Source organism: Ictalurus furcatus, chromosome 12, assembly GCF_023375685.1.
Source record: "Ictalurus furcatus strain D&B chromosome 12, Billie_1.0, whole genome shotgun sequence".
Lineage (NCBI taxonomy): Eukaryota > Metazoa > Chordata > Actinopteri > Siluriformes > Ictaluridae > Ictalurus > Ictalurus furcatus.
Genome location: NC_071266.1, coordinates 13,551,114 through 13,575,133, shown reverse-complemented (window position 1 = coordinate 13,575,133; position 24,020 = coordinate 13,551,114). Strand labels below are relative to the sequence as shown.

The following is a 24,020-nucleotide window of genomic DNA, read 5'->3' as shown; positions in this document are numbered from 1 at the left end:
AGAGGTTGTGTGTAGGATGTACACGGTTAGCTGTGCACGTGATGCTGTGCCGTTTCGAAAACTGCGACTTCTCTTTGGACAAAGAGGAGCTCATTTGGTTAATTTCTTTAATACGTAGATTAAAGCTTTGTTTTGTAACCATTCTTTACATTAATTTATCAAAATTATTAAATCAATTTATCAAAATGATTTTAGGTGAATAATAATAATAATAATAATCCTTAAAAAGAAATAAAATACATTTACAGCTCATTTTGAATTTACTGATATTATTGTGCCATTTTATTATAATAATCTGTCACATACATTCATTTCATAGATAAAATAAATTATTGTTAATATATTTTTAGTCTAAGAAAATACATCTGTTTAAACTATTCTGTATATATATATATATATATATATATATATATATATATATATATATATATATATATAATTGACCATTATATTTAAACAGTGCCCTATATTTATAGTGTGGAACTAACAATTACAACATCAGATTTAAAGATAAGGAACATTGTCTTTCTAGTAGTAGACCAGTGATAAAATATGACAATCATATTAGCACTGGAATTAGGATCACTATTATAATATATGTAGATTTTCTAATGGGGCGAATGTACAACAGTGTAAGGTAATGTTATGCTCTTAGTTATTCTGATCACTGTGAAAAATGGAATATATCTGAGCACACATGCTATGTGGCTAACATACGTACACATGACTACACCGATAATATATTTGTTGATTACAAGACAGAAAATATATTTAGAAAAATAAATCTTAATAAGGATCTAAAAATAATATGTAAAAAAAAAAAAAACTGTTTAAAACAAAAATGTCAAATTTGTGTGTGTGTGTGTGTGTGTGTGTGTGTGTGTGTGCTGCAACCATATAATTGTCATCTGTTGATTGCAAGGCTGTGGTCATGCTGCATGCAGGGTGGAAGATGGTGTCCAGGATAGTGAGGTGTTTGCTGAGTGGCACCACAGAGAGAGTGAGAGAGAAAGAGGTAGAAAGTGAGAGAGAAGGACTGAGAGAGGCTTTGGAGAGCTCCAGTCCCCCAGTCGACCGCCATTTCACACTGGTGACCAGCACAAATTGGATCAGGCGGCGTTCTCATTGCACCAGCAAAAAAAAAGATACATAAAATGGCCGGATCTCCAGCACTGCAACACTGAGTGCCGAGCGGCAGGAGGAGACAGATACAAACCACAAACACACTACATCAAGTAGAAAATGCTAAATGTTCCAAATGTTCTCTATGCTTCATTTCAAATGATGTTTATGTCAAACCACGAAGAGTCTGTGATGCCTTCATACGCAACATTCTAAAATAACATATATAACCTTAAGGAGACTTCTCATTACATAATTACGCAGCTTCAAATATCAGCAGATACTGTACATGTATTCACAAAAACATTTCTATTCAAAGTGTTTTTAATATTACCTGTATAAATAAGCCAAAACAATTACAGAACAAATCCAGGATTCCAAGTACAGTTAAGCAGATAACTCACTTTATTCATTAATACTTTTGTTTATACTGGAAAATATTTTTAAGCGATCACCTAAACAGCATTTGTGAGCTCAGTATGAGACTCGGATCAGATCCGATCAGACACTTTCACACCTTTTGTTTTCATTATTGATTCATTTTTATGCAGTAGCCCTGTCCACTGAGGTTCTGTAATAAGGTCTCTCATCTGTGATTAATGATAAAGAACGTAATTAAATAATGAAACACTTATCGCTGCTTTTTCTCTGAACATTTAGCCATGAATTTAAGCCCATCTTTGCTATTATGTATGAACATTATCTCTTGTGAGTTTAGGAGAACTGAGGTTTATGAAAACTGTTATGTTCAGTGAATCTGCAGCACCAGGGCCTGCCTTTTAGCACATTTATGCACATTATATGGTCCCTGTATTTTGGCCCTTGCACTGTTGTACACAATATGGTCAAAAGTATCTGCACCCCTGAACATCACTCCCATGTGTGGTTCTTCCCCAAACCACAACTGTATGCAGCCACAATTGTAGCATAACAATTTCCCTTCACTGGAACTAGGAGGCCCAAATTTGTTCCAGCATGTGTGCACAAAGCGCGCTCTATGAAGACATGGTGTGTTAAGTTTGGAAGAAGTTGGAAGAACCTGAGTGTATTGCACTGACATTAACTTCACTTATGCTCTTGTAGCTGAATGAACACAAATCCCCACAGCCACACCCCCAAAATCTAGTGGAAAGACTTCCCAGAAGAAAGAGTGGAGCTTACAGTATTATAACTGCAAAGGGGGAATAAATGTTCAACAAGCACATATGGGTGTGATGGTCAGGAGTGCACATACTTTTGGCCATATAGTGTGCATTGGTGTTATGTAGAAGTATGCCATGTAAGATATTTGTCTGGAGAGTAATATTATACCAAAAGAAGTCAAATTAATGTAAAAAAAAAAAAAGAAAAAAAGTCTAAAAGCTAGGCGAAGTCTCATAAGGCTCAGGTAAAACCAGCTTAAAACAGCATAAGCTATAACAACATCATTTGAACTGCACTGGGTCAGTGTGAGTTTGCACAAGAGCGTTGGCATATTTGTTTATGCGTGAGTGTGTGTGCATTGTTGGTGCCACGTGCACACTGTGTTTACATTGGAGAGAAGGGCATGTGGGGCCGATATCTCACGGCAATCAATATAGGGGGCAGAGAAGTCGGTGAGGACGGGGTGTGTGTGTGTGTGTGTGTGTGTGTGTGTGTGTGTGTGTGTGTGTGTGTGGGTGGGTGTGTGTGTGTGGGAGGGGATCGGTAAAGAAAGCAGGTTATCTCCTGTCATTAATGGCAGGAATCCCAGGCGAGTAGGGTTCATGTGTGTGTGTGTGTGTGTGTGTGTGAGTGTGTGGGGAAGACCTGGATTCATTCAGAAAAACACAGGCTGTTTGGCATTGGGAGAAGGCAGACAATTATCTGTATTGATTAACGCCAGCCAGCCAGTGCACGGAAGACAGAAAACTATGACTAGATCAATAGAGAGAGAGAGGGGAATGAGGTGGAGAGGGGAAAGAGTGGAGAAGAACTGCTGGAAATAGGGCAGGACATGGAAAAAAGCAACAGTTGTGCTAAGGCATGGAGACAGTGGGAAGAATGAAATAAGGAAAAGTTGTGGATCATTAAGAAAAGTGTACAGTCCTATCAAGATATACTTACTGCTCTGATTATTCATATTCATGCAAACAAATGATGTATATGTAGTTTATGTAACTTTATTTCAGCCATATGTATTCATAATCCTGAAATACAGTTATATATTATTCTATAAGGATGGGTTTTGGTTGGTTGAGAGCGATAACACCCCTCACCAAATAACATTATACTCAGCTTTCACTACCTCCGTCCTAGAGTGAAGTGTCAAGAGTTGTTTGTGTGTCTATGTGGACATCATATAAAAAACCCGAAGGAAGTCGTGTAATTAAAAACCATACTAGTTGAAACACACACACACACACACACACACACGGACACACGGACACACACACACAAACTTTCAGTCTTTACACATCTGTTACCTTAGCGACCGTTTCCAAGGCATTCATATCCCCCTGAGCAGACACTTCTGATGTCAACCACACATAAGGATACACACCTATATCCCACGCATAAGGATACACACCTTTATTACACACATAAGTATACACACCTATATCCCATGCATAGGGATACACACCTTTATTACACATATAAGGATACACACCTATTTCACATGCATAAGGATACACACCTATATCACCTATATTACGTACATAAGGATACACTCCTGTATCACGTACATAAGGATACACACCTTTATTACTCATATAAGGATACACACCTATATCCCACACATAAGGATACACACCTATATCACGTACATAAGGATACACACCTATATCATGTACAAAAGGATACACCCCTATATCACCTATATCACATGCATAGGGATACACACCTATATCACACACATAGGGATACACACCTATATCACATACATAAGGATACACACGTATATCACCTATATCACGTACATAAGGATACACACCTATATAATCTATATCACATACATAAGGATACACACCTATATCACACGCATAAGGATACACACCTATATCACACGCATAAGGATACACACCTTTATTACACACATAAGTATATACACCTATATCCCATGCATAGGGATACACACCTTTATTACACATATAAGGATACACAACTATTTCACATGCATAAGGATACACACCTATATCACCTATATTACGTACATAAGGATACACTCCTGTATCACGTACATAAGGATACAAACCTTTATTACTCATATAAGGATACACACCTATATCCCACACATAAGGATACACACCTATATCACGTACATAAGGATACACACATATATCACCTATATCATGTACATAAGGATACACACCTATATCACCTATATCATGTATATAAGGATACACACCTATATCATCTATATCACATACATAAGGATACACCCCTATATCACCTATATCACATACAAAAGGATACACCCCTATATCACCTATATCACATACATAGGGATACACACCTATATCACGTACATAAGGATACACACCTATATCACACGCATAAAGATACACACCTATATCACACGCATAAGGATACACACCTATATCACATGCATAAGGATACACACCTATATAATCTATATCACATACATAAGGGTACACACCTATATCACACGCATAAGGATACACACCTATATCACACGCATAAGGATACACACCTATATCACACGCATAAGGATACACACCTATATAATCTATATCACATACATAAGGGTACACACCTATATCACACGCATAAGGATACACACCTATATCACACGCATAAGGATACACACCTATATAATCTATATCACATACATAAGGATACACACCTATATCACACGCATAAGGATACACACCTATATCACGTACATAAGGATACACACCTATATCACACACATAAGGATACACACCTATATCACACGCATAAGGATACACACCTATATCACGTACATAAGGATACACACCTATATCACACACATAAGGATACACACCTATATCACACGCATAAGGATACACACCTATATCACAGGCAAAAGGATACACACCTATATCACCTATATCACAGGCAAAAGGATACACACCTATATCACCTATATCACATACATAAGGGTACACACCTATATCACGTACATAAGGATACACACCTATATCACATGCATAAGGATACACACCTATATCACACGCATAAGGATACACACCTATATCACGTACATAAGGATACACACCTATATCACACGCAAAAGGATACACACCTATATCACCTATATCACATACAAAAGGATACACACCTATATCACATGCATAAGGATACACACCTATATCACACGCAAAAGGATACACACCGATATCACCTATATCACATACAAAAGGATACACACCTATATCACATGCATAAGGATACACACCTATATCACACGCATAAGGATACACACCTGTATCACCTATATCACACGCATAAGGATACACACCTGTATCACCTATATCACACGCATAAGGATACACACCTATATCACCTATATCACACGCATAAGGATACACACCTATATCACCTATATCACACGCATAAGGATACACACCTTTATCACACGCATAAGGATACACACCTATATCACCTATATCACACGCATAAGGATACACACCTATATCACGTACATAAGGATACACATCTATATCACACACATAAGAATACACATCTATATCACACGCATAAGGATACACACCTATATCACATGCATAAGGATACACACCTATATCACACGCATAAGGTTACACACCTATATCACACGCATAAGGTTACACACCTATATCACACGCATAAGGTTACACGCCTATATCACACGCATAAGGATACACGCCTATATCACACATTGGGCCTCATTTATGAAATTGGATGTGAATGGATTTATTCATAAATCATTTGTTGGCCTATTTACACAAGAAAAAAATCCTGTATAAAATCCTGTAATTTCATAAAAACAATTGATTGGCTTCAACTCATATAATTTGTGATGAGTTACTGCACTTTATATACGGATTACACTGTCAATTTCAGATAGCTTGTGTGTTTCATTTAAACACAAATTTAATGCATCTTTTGTGAAATCCAGTTATTTCATATTAATACACACCTATATCACCTATATCACACGCATAAGGATACACACCTTTATCACACGCATAAGGATACACACCTATATCACCTATATCACACGCATAAGGATACACACCTATATCACGTACATAAGGATACACATCTATATCACACACATAAGAATACACATCTATATCACACGCATAAGGATACACACCTATATCACATGCATAAGGATACACACCTATATCACACGCATAAGGTTACACACCTATATCACACGCATAAGGTTACACACCTATATCACACGCATAAGGTTACAGACCTATATCACACGCATAAGGTTACACACCTATATCACACGCATAAGGATACACGCCTATATCACACATTGGGCCTCATTTATGAAATTGGATGTGAATGGATTTATTCATAAATCATTTGTTGGCCTATTTACACAAGAAAAAAATCCTGTATAAAATCCTGTAATTTCATAAAAACAATTGATTGGCTTCAACTCATATCATTTGTGATGAGTTACTGCACTTTATATACGGATTACACTGTCAAGTTCAGATAGCTTGTGTGTTTCATTTAAACACAAATTTAATGCATCTTTTGTGAAATCCAGTTATTTCATATTAATAGCATTAACTAAAGAAATATTAAAAAGCAAGCCAAAATAAATCCATACATTAAGACAAATAAGACTTAACAGTTAAGAATGCAGCTTTAGGACTCCCTGTAATGGCTGTAATGCGGTGTGTAAGTTGGTTCCGTCTGTTGCAGATTCTTTTTTTAATGCTGTGCAACAGTTTATTAGGGCCAGCACTACGTGGTCAATAAATGCCTGATCTGGAATATCTCAAGCTGCACTGTGCAGTATTCTCCCTAGTGGACCATCATCTGTCTTACTATGACACTTCCTGCATTTCCCAATATGGCATCCATGGGGGCACACTCGCACATTCCGCCAACAGTCGCCGAAAAACTTTGCTTTTAGTAAAAGAAGCAGTCTCTCTCTGTGATTGTTGCCCACGATTACCTGGATACACGATCATCTCTGTTTTCGTGTCAACCCATTTTCTTTGCACCTCACCTTTGTAACTCACATCTATTGAATATTTTCTGCAATTTGTCTCCAGATTTTGGCCCTTCAAGTGCTGTTACACTGATAAATATCCAGCTGTAAATCAGCTTTGCCGTGCACACGCCTGCTAATTTACAGGATATTCTTCAACATACGCGCACAAGTACAAAGACAATCAACATTCTTTGAACTTGTGGAACTCTGGTGGGAATTTTTTGTTTAGTTTGGCTTACATTAACAAACATTAAAAACATTAACCCACAACTGTACTAAACGATCAATGATTGATTGAGGCCCATTACAGTGTTCCACTACTGCCCCTCAAATCGGTGTCCTTTCATCTTAGTAAAGGTCAAAGGCCATAGATAAACTATGCTCAAGGTTACAGTATTCTACAACAGACTGCTTTGTGGCAGCCTGTAGCTTTCACTGATTGCACAGTTTTACATTTCTCTTACCAACTCTTACTAAACACATCTCCCTGAGGAGTATGGCGTCAGGAGTGGATTCCCTAAGTTGTAAGACCTGAGAGAAATGGAGCTTAAATGACTCTCACTGGCTCTCAAACACCAGCTGGTTTTATTGATGCACTGGCCTACTGCCAAAAGGTCTCTCTCTCTCTCTCTCTCTCTCTCTCTCTCTCTCTCTCTCTCTCTCTCTCTCTCACACACACACACACACACACACACACACACACACACACACACACACACAACCTATGTTCTATGACACTGCATTCGTCTGAAACATACCCAAGTCAGTGAACACATATTTGCATTCCAAGAGATTCAGATACTGAAGGCTGTATTTAAAGTTTAGTTATCGGTCCCTCCAGAATTTAGTGATTTTGCGTTCACAGAAATGAACACAAAATCAAGCAGACTCTGTGATTTTATTCTGTGATTTTCCTCAGATTTGGTCCAAGACGAGTCATTTGACGTCATTACAACGTGCATTCAGCTAAAGCCCTCTTTGATTCACGTGTGTCAAACATGAGTACAGCTCGAAGGTCTCATTTACCAACAAACATCACTGTTTGCACTCTTTCGTGCAATTGCGATTTCGCCAATTCAAGTAGTTTTCTGCACAAAAAAATCGCAAATGTTTAAAAACGCTGCAGCAAAATCAAGCGTTTTGGATCATTGAAAATGAAGCTTTTCCTCCATGGCGCATACCCAGTGTGTGTGTTTTGCGTGTGTTATGAATGAGCTAGAACTCAGTTTCTCATGGCTGTTGACCAGGTTATTGCCTTATGCTCTGTATTTTCTTATTTGATTACGTGTTTGCAATTTAATTTCACTTTATTTTATTAAATTATAAAGCACCAGAATATGATTGGTGTTGTACTGATCCTGAACCCACCGCTCCGGTGATACAAACTGCACTAAGAACAGAAACTATTCATAAAACTAAAGGTAGTCTTGCAGCAGTTCCACCTCATCGTCAGTCCATATGAATCTTTGTGTTCGTTCTTTTTCATTTTAGAACCATTACCAGCATACAAGCAGTTACTGAAATTAATAAATAAATGAACTTTAACCCATGCTGGTGTTTCTCCTTCTCTACCACTCAATACACAGATCTAAAGGTGTTTCACTGTACAGTTTATTATATACTATCACCACCTCACTGGCTGGACTGTGTGAGCGTTTTTAAAACGTTTTTAAAAAGGACCTTCAGTTCACATGATTCAGTTATGCTGCATCCATTATGTTAATAAATGATAATAAAATGTCATGTTAGTAAAAAATAAAGGTAAAAGTTAAACCGGAGATGTGCAGTGTGGTTGACCTATGTGTGGGTGAGTCCTGTATATCACTAGAATCACTATAAAATAAAATATTCATGATCTATTTTTGGTGAATAAACATTGTCTAAACAACACATGAGTACATTTCAGTCAGTAGCGCTACTGCAGAAGTGTGTGCACTCCAGCTCAATTTGCCACAAAGCAGAGGTGAAAGTCTCGTTGGGTTAATCATATGCAATTGTAAAACACGTTTATAATAAAATGATAGCAAAACAGAAACCGGTGCAAGAAAACAGATAAATGAATACTCCACACCTGTACATGGGCCACCCCTGCTGAAATTTGGTATATATGGGCTTTACGTTCAATCAGGCCCGGATTGGCCATTGAGAGATTCTGGAGTAATCCCAGTAATAATTTTTTATTTTTTTTGACTGCAATGCGGTTAAGTGGCTAGCAAATTCTGCACTTCCAAGAAATTTTGTGGTTGGTTAATAAATCATGAACCGGTTACTCTTGCTACACTATTGTTCATCATTTTTCCCGTCTCCACCTGCCTTCTGTAAATAAAAGCAATGCGAAACAGAAAGCAATGTAGATGCACTGAAGAATGGACAAGAAGCTGCCAGGTGGAATAGAGAATGGAAAATTCACAAAAAAGAAAAGCCAAATGCAAAATGCAGAAAAATAACAGACATCAAAAATGTCTGTTATTTTTCTGCATTTTGCATTTGGCTTTGCCATTTGGCTTTGCATTTTTTATGAGTGCTATGTCGCTAGCATTAACTAATTAGGCTGAATTAATCACAATGTCATTATCTAGTAACTAAAACCACAACTGGCTGCATCAACGGCATTATTAGTCTATACAGATAAAGATAATTGTGTTATGGTTCATTCTGAAAGTCTGTATATATTTTTCCAGATTCACTATAAAAATGAGGCCCTTGTATAATCAGTAAGCTCTACCACTTATCTAAGAAATTTACGCCATATCTAAGAAAGTAGTAGCCAACAATTCAATTCAATTCAATTCAATTTTATTTGTATAGCGCTTTTTACAACGGTCATTGTCTCAAAGCAGCTTTACAGAAATATATAAACACAGGAGACAGATTTTAAATGTGTGACTTTATCCCAATTGAGCAAGCCAGTGGCGATGATGGTGAGGTAAAACTCCCTAAGATGATTTGAGGAAGAAACCTTGAAAGGAAGCAGACTCAGAAAGGAAGCCGTCCTCATCTGGGTAACACCGGATAGTGCGAAAGTAAAAGAAAGTTCATTATGGTTTTAACATGAATTTTTTGTTGAACTGGTCCACTATTCACTAAAGGAGACCTGAGTGTAAAACCGCATGTGGTAATTGCAGTCTCAAGGCCATACAGTGAGGGAAAAAAGTATTTGATCCCCTGCTGATTTTGTACGTTTGCCCACTGACAAAGACAGTCAGAGACAGAATAACAACAAGAAAATCCAGAAAAACGCATGTCAAAAATGTTATAAATTGATTTGCATTTTAATGAGGGAGATAAGTATTTGACCCCCTCTCAATCAGAAAGATTTCTGGCTCCCAGGTGTCTTTTATACAGGTAACGAGCTGAGATTAGGAGCACACTCTTAAAGGGAGTGCTCCTAATCTCAGCTCGTTACCTGTATAAAAGACACCTGTGCACAGAAGCAATCAATCAATCAGATTCCAAACTCTCCACCATGGCCAAGACCAAAGAGCTCTCCAAGGATGTCAGGGACAAGATTGTAGACCTACACAAGTCTGGAATGGGCTACAAGACCATTGCCAAGCAGCTTGGTGAGAAGGTGACAACAGTTGGTGCGATTATTCGCAAATGTAAGAAACACAAAAGAACTGTCAATCTCCCTCGGCCTGGGGCTCCATGCAAGATCTCACCTCGTGGAGTTGCAATGATCATGAGAACAGTGAGGAATCAGCCCAGAACTACACGGAAGGATCTTGTCAATGATCTCAAGGCGGCTGGGACCATAGTCACCAAGAAAACAATTGGTAACACACTACGCCGTGAAGGACTGAAATCCTGCAGCGCCCGCAAGGTCCCCCTGCTCAAGAAAGCACATATACATGCCCGTCTGAAGTTTGCCAATGAACATCTGAATGATTCAGAGGACAACTGGGTGAAAGTGTTGTGGTCAGATGAGACCAAAATGGAGCTCTTTGGCATCAACTCAACTCGCCGTGTTTGGGGGAGGAGGAATGCTGCCTATGACCCCAAGAACACCATCCCCACCGTCAAACATGGAGGTGGAAACATTATGCTTTGGGGGTGTTTTTCTGCTAAGGGGACAGGACAACTTCACCGCATCAAAGGGACGATGGACGGGGCCATGTACCGTCAAATCTTGCGTGAGAACCTCCTTCCCTCAGCCAGGGTATTGAAAATGGGTCGTGGATGGGTATTCCAGCATGACAATGACCCAAAACACACGGCCAAGGCAACAAAGGAGTGGCTCAAGAAGAAGCACATTAAGGTCCTGGAGTGGCCTAGCCAGTCTCCAGACCTTAATCCCATAGAAAATCTGTGGAGGGAGCTGAAGGTTCGAGTTGCCAAACGTCAGCCTCGAAACCTTAATGACTTGGAGAAGATCTGCAAAGAGGAGTGGGACAAAATCCCTCCTGAGATGTGTGCAAACCTGGTGGCCAACTACAAGAAACGTCTGACCTCTGTGATTGCCAACAAGGGTTTTGCCACCAAGTACTAAGTCATGTTTTGCAGAGGGGTCAAATACATATTTCCCTCATTAAAATGCAAATCAATTTATGACATTTTTGACATGCGTTTTTCTGGATTTTTTTTTTGCTGTTATTCTGTCTCTCACTGTTCAAATAAATCTACCATTAAAATTATAGAATGATCATTTCTTTGTCAGTGGGCAAATGTACAAAATCAGCAGGGGATCAAATACTTTTTTCCCTCACTGTAAATTGGCCAACATTGATAGTTAGCTTTGTTTGGGGTTGCCTGGGTGAGTGTGAGGATTCAGTGTCCCATGTGCAACAATCAAAGTAACTAACTAAAAACATGGTGGATTCAGAGCTGATCCTGCAACAGATGCCAGTCCATCACATGGCACCACGCATACACTAAGCGTTGCATGACTTCTAATTTTTTTTTGTCCAGTAAATTCAAAAACGTAGTTGACCAGTCATGTTTTCCATAGTTAAAGCAAATATTGTTTCAAGACATGGCTTTTATTAGATTGCACTATTAGTGCAGCACAGAAATGGGTTAAACAGCCACACACAGGCTTCAAATTACATTTCCAACTTCAGTGCTGTTTTATGCTACACTTTTTTCCCACTATGTTCAGCAGCTTCCAAAGCAAGTCTGGATCAGCCTCTTTGAGTTGTAATGCACCAGCGATCCTACTCTAAACCAGCCGAATGGGATTGGGATAGTGACGTGCAACACGTGGCTCCAAAGGCGCTGGAATTCGTTTTATTTTAAATTTATTTAGCGTTAAAGGATGACAGAAATAACGGTGGGAGGAATTTCTTTTGGGAGTGGGATTAAAAAACAGTCACACGCACACAGCTCTGCACTTCATGCAAAGTGTTATCGGTCTATTAAAGTGAAAGAAAAGACTTTTCCCAGCATAGTCTGGTGCATTTGACAGTCAAATTGATTGACTCTAGAATTGATTTCGGCTAGTGTGAAATATTATTAGACAAGCAAACTACATTTAGCTGCTTTCTTTTAAGTCTGCTTTACAATACTGCGTCACACGCCTCTTCTCAGCATGGGTATTGTCACATTAGCCCATGACAGTACCCCACCTGTCAGCAGAGGTTGTCATTACCAGAGCACTAGATTGAGTTATTACTTACAGCTCACTTCCTGGCTTCTTAACCATTCACTCTGCCCGCTGTCTTCCTTGACTGCTCTACCGTGTTTTAACTTATGCCTGCCTTTCTGGATGTTTGATTGTTTTTACCAGCTTTTGTCTGTTTGCATTTTTAATAAACAATCTGCTTGTTTCTCCTGAGTCTGATTCACGACACATGTGCAGAAAGTTCATAACCTTCATAACTGATTCAAAACTATAAAGAAATGCAAATTTAGGGGCCTCATTTATCAAGCGTGAATACACATGTTTCTCAGGAACATGTCTCTAACGATAGAAAAATGTAATAGTGATCATAAGGAGTTTTCATCGTACGTATTGTCAAAAGTGATCTGTATAATTAACGGACTAATTACTGATTTCTGTGTTCACCACAAAGTGCAGACAGGTGACACGGATGAAATCGAAAGTAAAATCGTATATAAAATGTACATCTAAACATTGTGTGTGATGGTGCCTGGCTTGAAGAGCTTAAACGCACTGCTTTGCACAGGGAGAAATGTGTTCTTAAGAAGCTGGAACCTCGTTGATGAGTGGATCATTAGTCCATTTCAGTTATCCAGTGCAGTTTTAATTGATATCTATTGTAGGGTTTTTATCCACACACATTTCACTAAGAAACTGGAGATAGGTCTGGCATTTCCCAATCAACAATGAGCCAAATAATAATAATAATAATGAAGTTCCTCTTCTTAGACCTTTTGACCACAATAATTTGTACCACAAGCACGTTACTGGGCTTTTTATAGGGAAGTTGTTTACCATATATGGTAATTTGGCAGTTTCTTTATGCAAATGAGCATGGCCAAGCATGGACATGTGTAGGATTGATCATTTATTAATGTCCACTACATACAGCTGAGAATCTTCTTGTGTTTTCTGCTGGTTTTTATGCGCAACTTTATAACTAGTTCTATTCATGCTTTAATAAATGAGACTTCATGGGCCATGCTCATTTGCATAAAGAAACGCCCCCGAAATCTATTGCCATATATGGAAAACAGCTTCCCTTTAAAAACCCCTGTAGCCTGTAGTCATTTTTAGAAAGATCTAAAAAGATTCACTTCACCAACAATGATGTAGGGTCTGAATTCATCCACAAACGAACATAATTACATTGAGAATAAGTATATTATTTATAAGTTATAACTGTCCAGCTCTTTGATTTAAGACAAATCAGAAACGTGAAAAGTTTCCTAATAAGCACTTAACGTTGCACTTAAAGTGTTAGATGATGTTAGATGAATTTGACGGACCAACTCATGGATATCAGATTCAGATTCATAATAATGGACAACCGTAACATTTTGGCTGCACAGCTAGAGATGGAAACAGCTTACTGAGTGGATGATGAAATTCACAAACATCAATACGGTCCACATATCTACACCTCAACCTTTGCATTTCAATGCTGCCTCCTTAAATTATTTATGCTTTGCCCACATCAAAAAAAGAGCCCCAGCCAAGCCCTTCACACCTATTCCCATAGTAACCAACTGCCTGAGCCCTATAGGTGCACAAAGACACCTGTCTCTATAGAATGCATATGTAGTACGCACACACACACACACACACAAACATATCTGACTGCTAGGTTTTTGATGCATTTGTATTTACACATACTGTACAATGGTATTGTGTGCTCGATGGAGTGTGACTGTATGGCTGTATGTGCTGAGAATGTGTGTGTGTGTGTGTGTGGGTGTGTGTGTTGTTTCTACACAGAACATATGTGTTTCAAATAGTGTGTATGATCCAGACTGAATATACTGTATATTGCCCTCAATATTGTTCCATATTGAAAGTTTGGCATAAAGTAGGTTCACTGACAGTTTGAAGAAGTATGGACATGTCAGTGTGTGTAAACATTTTTTCTTTTAAATAAGCAAATAAAATCAATAAATAAATAAACATATAAAAGCGCCAAATGATTTCCTTTTGGTTAACTGAGATTAGGTTGAAGTTTAGGTGGAGCAGAGAATTAATTATCTGCATTAATAACTGTCAGTGGATGATCCACACAAGGATAGTAATACATGTGTGTGTGTGTGTGTGTGTGTGTGTGTGCGTGTGTGCGTGCACGCACTGAATTGCCGTGACCGAATACACGTGGCTCTTTCATATGGTTCGTGTTTTCGCAGCGTCCCCTCCTCGTCCACTCGGACAATAGCCCCATGCCCCAACCATTGCTCTTTACCCTTAATGAACAGCAGTCCTCTTGCCCCCCCCGCATATTTTACCTCCGCTATCCCCCACTTCTCTATCACCCCAACCCGGAACCGCAACCGCTGTTGTCCACTGTTCACCTCATCCATAGTAGACAGTATTGATTTTCAGCAAGCAAAATAAAAAAGGCCATGAATTTTAATGTTTTCCCCCAAAACACCTCCCTCTCCACACAAGTTCTCTTCCTGACCCAGCCCTCTGTTCGCACTACCCCTATCTCCTCCCATGTTCTTTCTTTCCTGGGGGTAGGATAAAGGAAAGGGGGATGGGGAAGATGAGGAGGCAGGGGTTTGGAGTGGTGACGAATCGTTTCTCATTTCCACCCACACCCTTTTCTGTTAATTAGGCTTCTCGCTGCCTGACAGAGAGAATCACAAGAAGATCTAGTGCTAGTCTGTTTGTTAACCCATCTCTTTCTCACTTTACATTTTTTCCCTCGCCATTTCCCACCTTTTATCAGCCATTTATTTATTCAAGTGCACCTGTCAAGTAGGTAAGGATGAGTGTACATGCTTCTTTATTTATGTCAGAATGTGAATGGCCATGGCAGTGGAAATTATGTAAGCAACACAGATGGCTCGCGCCACCTTCGAGCACTGCATTACCTTGATAAGTGTTTTCATAATTCTAGACATGAAAAATGAAAGAGCCAATGAATCACGGCTCTCCTCAACAAAAACACTGCGGACGGGCACTGCTACGGTACGTTTAATCCAACTTTAATATTTAAGAAACTGCTGTTGAACATTTGCATTAGGTCAGTAAATTTGGTCGGATTTAAGGTGAACACTACAGTTTAGTGGCAGGTAAAGGAATATGAGGTTTGAGGTCCCAAAAGCACATTTATGTGTTATTATCTGTGTGGTGCTTTTCAAGGCCATCTGATATAAAAGCAGAGACAGAGGCACGGAGAGAGGGAGAAATGGACAAAATTGTGCGAACAAAAAAAAAGAGAAGGCTTTTAGGACAGAAAGAACAGTGTGTGTGTGTGTGTGTGTGTGTGTGTGTGTGTGTGTAAATGTTTTTATGTATTAGTAGGGACCGGATGTCCTCACAACGATAGCAAGATCTGAGTTATTTTCTATTTTTCTTTTTTTTTTAAAAAAAAAAAATTAAAAATCCTGCAGTTGTATTTAAAAAGCAAGAGATGCTCCTGAGCGGTGCAGCAGAAAATGTTCGCCCCGTCGTTATACTTTCTCTCCCCTGTCAGCCATAGTGACACTAGCCAATAGTGCGCGTCTGTGAGCTCATGTATGTGTAAGAGGGCAGAAAGTGCCTTCTTATGTTTAGGTTTAAAATCATTGCATTATCTAGCTGCATTAATAATTATGTCAATGCAAGCATGTGTGTGTGTGTGAGTGTGTGTATTCCTCAAAAAACTGACATGAAAATGAAAACTGACATCTACAGACATACAGTAAGGTGTGTGTTTGTGTGTGTGTGTGTGTGTGTGTGTGTTTTTAAAGACCAACAATCACACAACTGCGATTTATGACAGATTTCCTAGGTTTGGAATTACGTTGTTCCTTGTTGTACATTTGATTCAATCACTAAACGGTTCACTTCTATAAGTTTAACCCAAGCTCTAAACTAACACCCAATGCACATATACACGTGTTCTGACTCATCACCTTCATCCTATGCTGAAACCTTTCTATCCAGATTAAAGCCCCTATTTTATGCTTCCTTGTGTGACTCCGTTTCTATTTATTTGATATTTTCTCAGGACTCATTCTCCACCATGTCTAACTCCAACCTCAAGGTCACGCCAATAATCATTCAATTATGTGGTCTAAAGAACAGGCAGATGCTTCCTCTATTCGTGGCAACAAAAAAGCTACAACCTCAATCATCTGTCAACTCCCTGAAAGACTTTTGTTTACTTTCCATGCTGAAAATCCTTGACACGGTGGACAGGTAAAGACACAGATGAACTGCTGGATGCCACTAAACATTTATGAACAGGTTTAACGTGCATTACACTGTTTTATTCAAAAGCCATAACAGAGATTAAATATTTAAGGGTCGGGTTGACATTTTTCCAGTAAGGAAATGAATGTGCGACATGCTACGCATGAGGTTTTCATACTTTTCAGACTACTTCCTCCAAAACTTTTAAAATTGCTAGACATTAAAAACACATATATTAAGGTTTTTTGGTTCCCTCATAGGACAAAAAAGGCATGTGTTAGGGTAAAGATGGTTTAGAGGTGTATTAAATCTGGCCTTGGATTAGATTCTTTTTTGATCAATTTATAAACATTAATATCTGAGAAACAGATTCCAGAACAAACTCATTTTAAACGCTGAATATGTGCAAACATTTATCAGGAACTGTTCTATTTACTATGAAGGTTTTTCTTCTCTGCTTTGCCGTTGCTGTAGCAGCTTGGCTCGGGACTTGAACTTGAGACGGAGGAGGGCAGGTGAAAAGAGGAGAAGGGGGTGAAGGGCACGTGCATATGAATAGAGGGATCACTCGAAAGGGGAGGGGCAGAGGAGAGGCAAAGGTTAAGGGTCAATCTGTCCACCCCCACCAGCCAAGCACGCAGACAAAAGGAGGCAAGAAACACGTGGCTGAACGGATAACTGCTAAACACACTCCGAATGAAAAGTGCCTCTTTAACACCCACCCCCCGCCCCACACACACACACACACACACACACACACACTATAAACTCAAACCTCATCCTTCTAAAGTTTCCTTTGCCAAAAAGTTCATGAAATTTAGTTTTAGTTTAGTTATTAGTTTTTTGTGTGACTGTTGTGGGTCTTGGCACAAATCTGTGGAAAATCTTCAATAATTTTGAAAAATTGCAAGGTCCTCTGTATATTGCGGAATTTGCTTGATTTTGCGTTCATTTCTGTGATCTTGGAGGAACTGCATGTTGAGATGCTTTTGAATATATACTTGGCCTTAACATGGATATACAATGTTTAGTCCACAAGTGTTAATACCTCTATTGTTTCATTTGCGTTGATCCTTGTGCGCCTGTTCAACTGTGTGTGTGTGTGTGTGTGTGTGTGTGTGTGTGTGTGTATGTGTGTGTGTCAGAGAAACGTATTCTGTAACTTGACAGTTGCTCTTGACATTTACAAACCAAACCAAAAATTATATCAGTTCAGAATGATTAATCAAAGCCCACGTGTAAACCCCATATTTTAATAGAAAATTAAGCACCAGGCAAAGAAAGAAAGAAGAAGAAGAAGAAGAGCACTGGACGGGGGATAGGATGTCAGCTGACCTAGTTATGCTCCACACACTTTCCCACAGAGAATTAGGAAGATCTACACTATGTTATACACACACTCACTCAGACTTGCTCCCACGCATTTCTTTACTTAACTTTTTTTAATTTATTTAAAAATCCACAAAAATTTACCAATTATATTCAGACTGCTGCCACCCATCTTTATATCCTCACATTATTATTATTTTTTTAAATACGTTTTTAATACTAGCAATATTTTTCCCCTTTTCTAAATCTATGCAAATCCTATTTTAGGTCATGGACAGTCATAAAAAGAATTTTACTACACCTTGTACTAATAAATAAATACATGAATGTATTTCTGCGTGCATGCGTGCGTGCGTGTGTGTGTGTGTGTGTGTGTGTGTGTGTGTGTGGTTGAGGATGGGGTTACTTTGATGAGATTGAAGTGCAAAAGGCACTCAGATTTATTAAAAGCTGGTCTCTCCATCTTACACACTTTCTCTTACAATCTCTCTCTCTCTCTCTTTCTCTCTCTCTCGACATTGTTGCCATGCTCCCATTTTCGGTGTTCATACATTGTGGGGTTGATATTAAATTTCCCCCCTCGGATGCTGACTGTAACCCCATGACTCTGAATGATGGCCATGAGAAGAGCAGTGTGTCCCCGAGGTCCTCCTGTCCAGACACGCACACACACACACACACACAAACACACACACACACACATATATATATATATATATATATATATACATATATATATATATATATATATATACATACATATATATATACATACATACATATATATATATATATATATACACACACACACACATGCTCATTACCATAACTTATTGGCTAAAAGAAACTGGCTGCATTAATCCCAACCAAAGCTGTAATGTTTCAGCAAAGTGTCAGATTTTCCCCTGATTTTTGGATGATTAAATATTATTTTTTGTGTTTTTTTGTATTTTTTGTGTTTTTTCTGATGCTTGATTATGTTTTCGCTTTTTAAAATTTACGATGAAATTTGCGGAGTTCAGCCAATTCAACTACTCGTATTGGTGAAATTGCAATTGCATGAAATTGTTGTGCTAGTGCAGTGATGTTTGTTGGTAAACGAGACCTTTTAGCTGTACTCATGATCGACGCACGTGAATCGAAGAGGGCGTTGGCTGAATGCGCGATGTGATGACGTCACATCACATCTCTAATCTCCAAATCATTGTAATTAAAAAAAAATTTGCAAGCTCCTCCGAATATTGCGGTGTTTCCTTGATTTCGTGTTCATTTCCACGATCGTAAAATCCTGGAGGGACTGACTTTCAGACTTGTCTGTTTCTCTTTTCCTTTCCTTATCCTCTCCCTCCATATTTTATCTCACGTCTGAGGCCTGTAAGAACCACAAGCACGCTTCCCCCTCTGCTGCTGAATGAGCTGTGTTTTTACTGCTGCAAATAAACAAATATAGCAAAGTCTGAAGGTTGGCATTCTTTCTTTCTTGAGGCATTTTTCTCTAGGAAAAATTGGTAAAAGTTTCATAAAGAGAAAGAGCGATTGCATACATGGTGTGAACTGACACTCATTCACCGAGCGTCTGTGTCCTGGTTTTATCAGTACAGTGTCAAATCTAATTCTTCAGCTCAAATAATAGACAGATAGAGCCTGACCCTGAATAGGAAACTAATCACTTACAAACCTTGTAGCTCTTCACACAAAGAGAGAAAAAATTTAATGAAATTGAGTGGATCTAAAGAAGGTTATGGTTAAAGATGAACAGATGTATGAAGCGGTATGAACCAGGTAACAGAGGGGAGAAAAAAACACAAGCATAGGTTGTGATGGTGGATATGAGATTGAGAGAACAGTGTAAGATAGAAAAGTGCAGCGGTCATTTGACCAGCAATCATTAATGAAGACAGACTGTGACATCAGGTTCATATGTCTCAAAATGGACCAGAGAGAGAGAGAGAGAGAGAGAGAGAGCGAGAGAGAGAGAGCGAAAGATTTGCAGCAGAATGTATGAAAGATGAGGATCCATTCCTGATGTCCAGCCAGACGAAATATGTGTTAAAGACAAACAAAATTGGACAACACACTGTGCCCTCGGTTATTATTACGCATATGTCCTCCCCGTCACACACACACACACACATGCTGCTCACCCTGTCAGATATAAGAGTATCAGGGACCAAATGAGGTCCATTTCGTTGCTGATGGTCATGGTGCCAGTGAGGTCAGGCTTCTGTGGGAGTGAACGTGTTTACCTGCATGTTTTTTATTGCCATATGCTTAATGGCCTATGAATGTCTCCATGGATACACAGGAGTGAGAGAGGGAAGGAGGGATAGAGATGGGTCAGATCAGTAGAGCCAGGTGCTCAACGGGGGGTCTTACGTGTGTGAATGTGGACGCATGGGAGAGAAGCATGGTGGATAACAGCAAGGTGCATGGTTAAAGTGCAGAAAGTAAAGAAAGAAAGAAAGAAAGAAGGATTGTGATTGTGCAATATAATTAAGATGGACGTAAAATTGATATGGAAGTGCAGGTGTGTGTATGCGACTGAGGCAGAGAGGCAGAGAGGCAGAGAGGCAGAGTGTAGGTGCTGGGACGTGGATGGAAGAAGTAGTTTAATGCAATAAAGCATGTTGTATTGACATCTCTGTTGTGTCTATTGATTCCCCATTATGTCTCTAACAAACCCTGGTGGACATTTTGTCATTCACAATCACGTTAGCACTGTGACTTGCCAACACTCCTGCACAAATCCGATCTATACACACACTCTCTCTCTCTCTCTCTCTCTCTCTCTCTCTCTCTAAAACAGCTAAGCATGTACAAGCCTGCATGTGTTCTTTAATCAATACCAGTTGGAGGTTAAATACACCTAATGCAGCATCCGGCTGAAAATTTGCATCAATATGAACTCAGCGCACAAACACCAAACACACACACAAACACACACACAAATACACACCTCCTAACACACACCTCCTTTTTACTAACCACAAAGCGTGCTATTCACCTTTCTACCCACTTGCATTGTTAAAGCCAGAGAAGGTGATGCTGTGTGTGTGGGGGGGGGGGGTGGCTCGGAGCAGGAGGTCAAAACCTGGTGGATACGTATTAAGCTTTGAGCAAAGGGTCAGAACCAAAGTTCATCACAGCACACCTAGTCTGTATCAGATGCTTCCGTTACGGCTCCGTATACGACTACTGAGCCCGTTTTAAGATTGGTCTTAGATCGTACGTACATACCGGTTTAAAGTGAATTAGAATCACTACTCTTGGGTTGCTAGTACGATGATGATGATGCACAGAGTAATGTGAGATGTCATCCAGAGGACCTCGAATTATCGCTGAAATAAATTCCTTGTCTAGGCATCGCTCTCTTCGCAACAAAATCCAGTTAATACAAATAAGACCCACAACAAAGTTTAATAAACAAGACTATGACATCTAAACAACTTTAGTGAGCTAAGACAAACAAATAAAACGTATCTCATTTGCGAACTTTTAGCTCTCAGTTTGGCAGTTTTCTGCGCTTCACTTAACTCTGAACCAAATGTGAATGTATCAGAACCAGCTGCACGTTCATCCAGTATCTCTTTCAAAACCAAAAGTTGTCTAACATCCATACTGAGTCTCACAATAAATTTTAGGTGCCAAAAATATTCATTCATGGTCTGATTTTACAACAATTATATAGAATATATTCTTACAGGCTGCTTAAGTTTAAACTGAAATAACAAACGTTTGATTACATTTACTATATTTGACAAATGTGCTGATGAGCAGAGATGTGTAAATGAATAATATAGTGAAATAATGTCACGCTCTCAGACATCAAATACAGCGGCAGAGGCGACAGGTGATGAACTTCATCATGTTTGCTGATGATGAAATTATTTGAAAACTCATCTTGCGGCAAACCCAGGAGGTATGAGACGAGAAGTCGGCAATTACACACACACACACACACACACACTGCTTTCCTAAATATACACATCAGCATCCACGCCTCAGTTTCAGCAGTTTTTAAAATTCTTTTAATTATTTATGCAATTTATCTGATGATCTGAATGCAAAGGCAGGTTGGTTGAATTTCAGCCAACCGCTCGAAACCTCCAGACTGACACCAACACACTGATCCAAGCACGCTTGAGAGACCTCTCTACACCAACGTGAACAAATTTAGGCCAATCCTATTTTAACACACAGGGAAATCTCATCACCGTGTGGCCAGTTCTCCATCTGGTTTCGAAGATGTCTGAATCCTGACCAAATGAGTCTGTTAATATCAGTAAGTGCATTTCTTCTGGAGTGACATTCAGATTTGCCCCCTTCTCACCCCGGCAGTGGGTGTGGCCACTGAGTGACTTAAGCATCCTTCTTAGTGTGAACTTAAGTCGTGCTTTTCAGCGGTGTTATTAATGAAACTCAAAATGGTGTCTGAGAAATTGCACTTCCTTGGAGACTAACCTCCAGTCAATCGCCTACACAGCTGTAATAAAGTAAACTGCTGGTGTGCTAAAGTTTAACATGAGGATGATGCAAACACACAGGCCAGCAGGAAAGAAAGAAAGAAAGAAAGAAAAATGATAGACACGTCATTCTCTGTGGTTCCTCAGGAGCCCCTCAAGTGACCTTTACAAAACAAATAAGATCCATGCTAAAAGAAAAAACTCGTGAAAATGTAAAATGATCGTGTGTGCACGAGATAATTTTCCGTTTTCACGATATTTTGTTTTCTGAAAGAAAAGAACACAGTGTAAAGTTGTCGCGTGCTTACTCGTTTTGTTGTTTTTTTGGTGCTTTTTTAAGAAAATAAAATCCCGTGAAAACGGAAAATTACTGCACGCGCATCAGATCATTTGCGTTTTCACTAGGATTGTTTGCTTTTGGATTTTTATTTGTTTGTTTGGTTGTTTGTTTGGTTGGTTGGTTGGTTTTGTTTTGTTTTATTCTCGCTAAGGTCCCTTCAGGGGCTCCGTAGGATTTTCCTCTCAGCGACGTCGTTAAATTCTCACCCTCCGTGTCTCGTGCGCTCTCGCGGTGCCCTTATTGATCTCGGCGGGATCGATAAATTAGCAAGAATATTCCCGACCGGGCGAGCGCGCGCAGCCGAGAGTCACAGCGGCGGGAAAATGAGCGAGGAGACACCGAACAGAGAGAACGAATGCATGATGGACGCGAGCCCAGTGTCCGATCTCACCTGGGAAATAAAAAGTCGGACGCAGAGATGAAATGAACACAGAGATGACTGCGGGTCGCTAATAATCAAAATAAGCGTCAGGTTTTCCGGTGAATTGTCCAAGCCGTGTGCGGTTTCCCCTCATTACTAGCGTGCATGTGTACAAGAGTGTGAAGTGCAGAGTGGAAAGGCTTTACCGTGTGTGGAGCGCAGAGGCAGCGGGGCTTTGAGCCGCCAGAGGTCGGGAGCAGCTCTCTGCAGCACTAACGGCACCGGCAGGGGAACGAACATGATCCGCCGCTGCGCGTGGCTTTACAGCGTCCTGCCTTCAGTCCTTCCTTTTCTTTCTCCTCTTCTTCTTTGGTTGCTCTTATCGGCGGTACTTTTTTGGTACATCGACGAGTTTTGTGCGCGTGCGCCGGGTTTATTACGCCTTTTCTTTTTCTTTTTTTTTT

General features: G+C 39.5%; 1 protein-coding gene across 1 annotated transcript in view; it reads right to left on the bottom strand.

Moving 5' to 3' along the window:
• The window catches only part of LOC128615899 (POU domain, class 2, transcription factor 2-like), a 45,632-nt gene extending 21,776 nt beyond the window's left edge, over positions 1-23,856 (bottom strand). Inside the window, exon 1 of the mRNA XM_053638286.1 lies at positions 23,763-23,856. Coding sequence (XP_053494261.1) covers positions 23,763-23,856 — 94 coding nt within the window. The remainder of the gene's footprint in view (positions 1-23,762) is intronic.
• Between the last annotated feature and the right edge of the window lie 164 nt (positions 23,857-24,020).